Source organism: Numida meleagris, chromosome 2 (genome assembly GCF_002078875.1).
Source record: "Numida meleagris isolate 19003 breed g44 Domestic line chromosome 2, NumMel1.0, whole genome shotgun sequence".
Taxonomy (NCBI): Eukaryota; Metazoa; Chordata; class Aves; order Galliformes; family Numididae; genus Numida; species Numida meleagris.
The window spans coordinates 102,008,437-102,015,315 of record NC_034410.1 but is presented as its reverse complement, the minus strand read 5'-3'; the positions used below and the strand labels follow the sequence as shown (position 1 = coordinate 102,015,315).

The 6,879-nt window shown below is 46.1% G+C and overlaps 1 protein-coding gene across 6 annotated transcripts in view; it reads left to right on the top strand.

Moving 5' to 3' along the window:
* The window catches only part of OSBPL1A (oxysterol binding protein like 1A), a 77,009-nt gene continuing 70,563 nt past the window's right edge, over positions 434-6,879 (top strand). For 2 of the 6 annotated variants that reach the window (XM_021388610.1, XM_021388606.1), the window contains exons 1-3: positions 434-964; positions 1,312-1,453; positions 5,208-5,330. In XM_021388610.1, coding sequence (XP_021244285.1) covers positions 5,210-5,330 — 121 coding nt within the window. In that variant the 5' untranslated portion in view covers positions 434-964; positions 1,312-1,453; positions 5,208-5,209. The other 4 variants (XM_021388608.1, XM_021388609.1, XM_021388607.1 and 1 more) reach the window with 4 other exon arrangements.

Below are 6,879 nucleotides of genomic sequence, written 5' to 3'. Positions count from 1 at the left end.
GCATTTACTCCCCAGCACAGGATGGAGCTACACCATAATTAACTGGCTAAAGGGCGCTATAAATGCTGCAAAAAATACAGTAAATATGAGAAAATATGTTAACATTTAATGCTTGCGTATGTATAATATAATAAAAATAGAAAAAGGAAGGGAACTAATAAAAAGCAGGAGAAATCCAAACACAGCACAGATGTAGTATCTCCACAGGTGTGGAACTGCTGTTCTTTAGGCTCTTCATTCTCAGAACGTTAATGACATACATAGTTACAGAGACTGAAAAAAAAAAAAAAAAAGAATTTGAAGACACATGCCTCATTATTTATGTCCTAAGAATTTCACAATAACTACTCAGGTACGAACTTGCCACTTTGGGAACAGAAGCTTCATCCTAATCTTTTGAGATACTTTCTCATGGCACCCACGGCTTTTCCAGCAAGTGACACAGCTGGGCCGCACCTCAGCACCACAGAGCTTCCCTGCTCTCCTGCCAAGTTCCTACAGGAACAAGATGCAAGGTGATTACACAGGATGAAAGCGATTCCCCAAACTCCCTTTGCTCCTCGCTTTTTCGCTCGGAGACCTCTTCCGAGGTCGTTCTGCCCTGCTTCTCCACCCTTCTCGGGGCAGGTTTCTCCAGCCCCACCGTCCCATGGCTCCCTCAGGAGCCGCAGCCCCTCGCCTCCCGTTTTCAGGCAGCCCCGAGGCCGCAGCACTCCGCCCGCCCTCACAGAGAAGGGCGATTGCTGCCGAGTTTCTGACACAACGAGACGGCGCACACCCCCCTCTTCGCCCTTCCCGGCCCCTCACGCGGGCAGCGGGCAGCCCCACCGCCCGTCGGCCGGCCTTAGGCCCGCGGAGCGATCCCACCGGCGCTGAGGGGACGGCAGCAGGCAGGGGGCGGAGCGGCGCCCGCCCTGCGCGGCTGTGAGGGGAGCGGCTGCGGCGGCAGTCACGCGCGGGGCTGGTGCGTATGGCAGCGCGTGGGGTGAGGGGCGCCTGCGGGGTGAGGGGTATATGTACGTGTGGAGCGTGCGCGGGGCGGGTGGCGGCAGCGAGGAGCGGAGCGCTGAGGTGGGGGCGGCAGCGGCGGGTCGGCCCACGCGGCCCGGCTGTGTTTTCTTCCGCCGCGCCCTTCAGCTGCGTCGTTGCCGCCGTTATCCCCCTCACGGGTGTCCCCAGGGGTGGCAGGCAGGCAGGCCGGCCGCAGGAAGGGGCGTGCTGACCCACCCGAGGGCTGGGTTCTGTATGTGAGCGGAGGGCTGCGGGGGGGGGGCTTCTGAAGTTCTCGTTGCCTGTATGCGCTCTCCGTAGGTCCCGTGCTTGTCATAAAACCCATTCAGGGCTCCTGGGCTGAAAGAAAGTCTTTGACGAACAGCGAACTGCACGCAGCAGGCTGCCGGGGGTCCCTGGGAACGGGGCTTGGTTAGGTGCCTCAGCCGAGAGCGTGGAACAGGTATGTATTGTGCGTCCGTGCTTGTCTCTGCTGGGCAGGCAGCCGCTGTCCTTCATCAAGGCACTGCTGGCACATGGAGCGCGATGAGGCCGTGTGGTGGAAGCGTGTTCATCCCGCTAACTGCAGGTTAAGGCAGCCGCCGCGCTTGGCGTGGGCTCGTAGACAGGTTCTGTCTGTCGGTGTGGTTTGGTGCATTCCGCCCCCTCCTTTACGGCGTCGCTCCGTGGTGTCCCTGCTGGGATGCGTGAGGATCTTCCTGCAGGAGTCTGGTTTTCATTGCTCAAGGGATCTCCGGAAACAGTATCCACTACTGGCCTTACTGCTTGCCCGTGTGTCGGAGAACCATAGAATGGCTTAGGTTGGAAAGGACCTTAAACACCACCCAGTCCCAACCCCGTGCCATGGGTAGGGCTGCCCCCCACCAGCTCAGCTGCCCAAGGCCCCATCCAACCTGGCCTTGAGCGCCTCCAGGGATGGGGCACCACTGCTTCTCTGGGCAGCGTGTGCCTCACCACCATAAAGAGTACTTATTCCAAAGTAGGAACAATAGTAAAATAATGTTAGAAGAGGACTCATGAATTGAAAGGTTCCTACACTGCTATGCTGACTCAGTGCCTTAAATTGGGCAGAGTTGGTCCTGTTTTTGCTGCTTGTAATTTTTTATTTGTTTTTGCTTGAGCAGCTGAGTAACTGTGTTTCCTACACGAGCAGCTATCAGGTGGTTTTTCATGGTTAGATATCTTAAGGAACTCCTTTCAAGCAAGCATGCAAGCAAACTGGTAGCCTGGGCTCTCACGTGAGCTGGGGGCAAACAGCTCCTCTGTGAAGGCAGATGCAATAATCAAGGGAGAGAATTTCTCTGGCATAGGATTCATAGAGGAAGATACAACAGAGCATCTTAAATGCTATTCTTTACACCTTCTTAAAGGATAAGATTGAATTAGCAATTAAGTCCTGCTTGGTTAGTACTAATGAGTTCAACAGAAGTGCCTTGCAGTTATATCTCAGTAATATAGGAAGCACTCAATGCTATGTTGTTCTTGTGTTATTTTCTTATGATGTAGCAGTGACTGTAGAGACTGGTGTACAGGCCTTTCAACAGGCATAAAGATGAGCCATGAAAGGCAGGGTAACTGGTATCTGCTGATGAACAAAATGAGATAATGACGGCAACATCACTGAGTGTGAGCAGATGTCAGCTCTCTGAAGTAGCTGGTAGCTTTGCATACAGGCAGCACCATGCATATAGATTAACCTCTGGGTAGTATCGTGTGACTGATAAATCCTAATTAAACCCTGAAGTTTTGCTTTAGTGCTGGTGATTTATCCCACTACTTTGAAGCCAGTAGGTGAGGATTTTGGAGCTGTTTTGATGGCAGGTTGTGTGACCAAACAATAAACGCCTTTCTGCAGCGGGATGCAGTCACAAGAAATAAAATCGTGTGCACACGCGGTTTGAGTGCCTCTGTATTGATTTCTTTCAGTACTCTCAGCTTGCCACTCAAAATTCTCCTGGCAGTCGCTCATCTTCATTAAGCAGCAAATCATATTGCTTAAAACAGTGTTGTGAAGACTATGCTGAGTTCTGAAAAGAGTCCCTTTGCTGCCGGCTTCATTTAGGCATTTAATTTAGCTTGTTAGTTAGAACTTTAGATTCTGTATCACTCACTTATCTAGCAAGTAGCTGCACACAGTTTCCCTTTCCAGCCCCAGTAGTAGGAACAGTTCCCTGTGAACGATTCTTCTAACTATGACTAATATCCAGACAGTCATTCTTCTGCCTCACTGCATACTTCAGCATTACAAAATGTATTGAAATTGGAGATTTGGCCTGAGCAGTGAAACAGCAAAGTAGACAGCTTAGCTGCCGTACCGTGCATGTTTGTTTTCTGGTAACATCTGCAGTAATAGTACAAACAAGTCACAGCAAATTTAATCTAGTGACTATTTGTGGGGGGAAATCACATAAGTAGTTTTACCAAGTGATTCAGCTTTCTGCATCTTAAGCTGCTTAACATTCTGCTCCTGCACATAACTGGCCTTACTGCATGCAAGAGTTGTGCATTTGGATTGGTTTCTTGGTTCCCTTCCCAAGCAGTCTTTTCTTCTGTCCTTCTCACTGATACTAAACGGAAGCCGCAGGTTCTTAATGTGTTGGAAGTGTATTGCTGTTCCTTCCTGCAACATGCGTGGGATGCTGACAAATGAGAGAAATATAATCCTGTCATTACTCCCTATCATCTAATATATTTGAAAGATTGCTAACAAGATAGTGCGGGAGGAGGGGGGAAATGAAGGATGAGCTTTGCTTTGCTTCTCTCCCCCTGTCCCTCCTCTTTCCCAGAGCCAGCAAAATGAGCAGTGAGCTCTGTCTCTGTGTCCCACTGATGTGGTATAGCACGGCTTCAGAAAAAGCATAGCTTATATATGCATGATATGATTATATATAATGCATTACACGACTGATAGTGCATTAACGTATTTGATTTTGTTCTTCCTCTAGACACTGGTAGAACCAATTCACTAGAGAAAACTATGCTGTCCCACTAGTAGCAAACTGCTGTGCTGCCTCAGCAAGTGGCTAGGCTCCTGTTTAAAGGAGGAGATAGCTTTAGGGCTTGAAGGATTTCTAGAAGGACTAATGCTGTTTTTGCTGGCAGAACTGATAAGCGGGCACCAACAAGAGTATTGTTTAATCAGTGTTGGGGGAGGTGGTTGTATGCTGTGTCTGTAGTAGTTTGCAGGAGATCAGTCCAGTCTTTTCTTCTGAAATGTGCTAGAAAGGGCTTGCTTAGTCTTTGGCAAATCCCTCCATCAGAAAACTGATCCCCTCCCCTCCCTTTGCTGATTGAGCAAAAGATAGAGGAAGACTCTTCTCTGCTTTGCTGGCCATTTGGCAGTCTGTGCTGCTGTAGATTTGTCTTTTTCTGTCTCCGATATTGTCAGGATCTGTTGCTGTTAGAGGCTTTTTATTGCTTACCTGGTGTTCTCATTGTGTTTTCTTGCTGAATGCTTTCTCATCTTACTGTAGTGCAGGAGCTCCCTGCATGTGTTTTAGTTCTGAGTGCACATAGTGCAGTCGAGCTGCCTCTCCAATGCAGCAGAGCGTAAATAAGTTGTGGGACTGGTCACAGCCACTGCCAGTGTTGGAAAGCTGACCGTGTTAGACTAGTAATGTTCTTTGCAATCATTAACAGACTAGGAATTTTGATTCTGCAGGCTCTGGTAACCTCTGCGTGTCAGCTGAAGGTGCTAAATTGGAGACACTTAATTTGAGCAATAAATTGCATATTGCAGCAGTGTCTTCTGGGGCTGCTTTGAAAATTTGACTTCTTTTATTGTATTACTAAAGAGAAGGTCAAATCTACAAAGTTGAGTATCTGACTCCCCTTCAGTTCAATTTGGGAGTCAGATTTCTGAGTTCCAAGAGATGGTGATATCAGTCCCTGATGGGTATTTGGAGTGTTAGCAATCAAAATAAGTTTCATTTAATTCTGAAGATGTACTTGGGCTAAAACATGTATATTTCTCCTTTTCCCACATTGCATCTGAAAAGCTTAAGTGCTTTGCTAATATGAAGAATTTTAATGCTTCTTAGTGGCATAACTGGGTGCTGGACAATTAAGAACAGCTTGTGCATTAAATGTGTTCCACCTAGGAAATAATAGTCTTACGCTATTTAAGAGAGAACAGTGAGATAATGTAAAGTGAAATAGCAACATAAGGCATTGCAAAATTGATTGTTTTTTATTAGAGATGAGTACCGAAGCAGAACAGCAGCTTCTCCATGATGCTAGGAATGGAAATGCTGAAGAAGTTAAACAGCTGTTGGATACCATGAGCAAAGGAGAAATAATCTTCGACATCAACTGTAAAGGTTAGTAGCCCTCCTCAAGTGTTTGTGAACTCGCTGTTGAAGCTACAGATTGACACCAGTAGTATAACCTTGCTTTCTTTAGGGTGCTCAATAGAGTAATAGAAAACACTGATACAACTGTTTTTACCCTGTGACTCTTAAGGCTGTACATATGTAGGGTAGAGAGCATAAAAGCAAAGTACAGAAAAATGTACACAAACACTCAGAGTAATTCACAGCAGATAGGAATGTCAGCAAGACAAAGAATCAGTCCCTCTTTCTGCCTGTGTTTAAGCTTATGCCAACTTTGAAGCTTTATAATAGTAAATAAAACAGACCATTGTGCCAGGGGATGGTTCAGGGAGGTATACAGTCTCCATCAAGGCTGCAGAGATTGGGTACTGTATTTGCTCTGCTAGATAGGATTTTTAGGCCCGCGTTTCATTACGGTGTAGTAACAGCAGCTACATTTCTTGCCACGTGTGGGAATGTTTGGGATAAACATGCAGATTTTGCTGTTAGCAGTACACAAAGTCACTTTGGAAAAGAAAGTAAAATTGCCAGTTATCTGTGTCTGGGTCTTTGGCAAATGTTAAAGTTCTGCATGTATATAGCTAACAGTTACAGCTAAGCAGTTTGCTTACTGAGTATTAAAATTTCAAACAGGGTCTGGATTAGCAAGCTTGTCAGCAGTAGCAGACTGCTCTATTTCTTTATTCATTTAGTAGCTTTATGTTTCTTTACCTGAGTGCGTGTCTGGTTGCTTCAAAAAAGCGGATGTATATTGCGCTATTTTTTCACAGGCTGGCATTTCATTGTTGAGATAGCTGAGACAATAGTTCTACAGATAGTTGGAGGAGAGAGCATCTATGCTAGCTTTCAGTCATAACAAAGGAACACCGTGCCCTAGAGAACAGGAAAGGCTGTTATCTAAACAAACTCTATTGCTTTTTCAGCTCTAGTTCTTAATCATTATTTTACCCATCCATTTGCTTGACTACTCATTCAAGACTGTGTTTTTGCAATAGTTAATGTACCCACCTCAGAAAAATGAGTTGTGCATAAAATCCAGACCCTTGATACTTCATCGTTAGGGAGCTAGTTCCTAATTTAAAAGGAAGCTGGGCAGGAGCTCGATGGAGATTGAATCCTCATTCCTCACAACTATGTCCTCTGCAAATAGTGGTAGTGTGTAAACAGCTGGGATATAAAAACAGAACAAGCCACCTTAAGCTTTATTCAACGGCACCAAAAATAAGTTGCTGAAGTCTTTTGTGCTTAGAAGAGCTTCTCAGATCTGTTCTTAAACATAATCTAAAGTGAGGAAAACACAATGAAATGATATAATATGTGGCCCTGTATTATATTAAGCATATTGCTCTCTAGTGAGTATTCCTGCTCAAAGGTGAGTTGTTAGTGTTGTGAAAGTCAGTAGCTAGGTACAAGAGATGGAGCTAATGAAAGGAAATAACTGTATCCTGGGCTGCATCAAAAGAGCAGTGGACCAGCAGGGAAGGGAAGTGATTGTCCCTCCCTATTCTGCTCTTGTAAGGCCCCATCTGGAGTACTG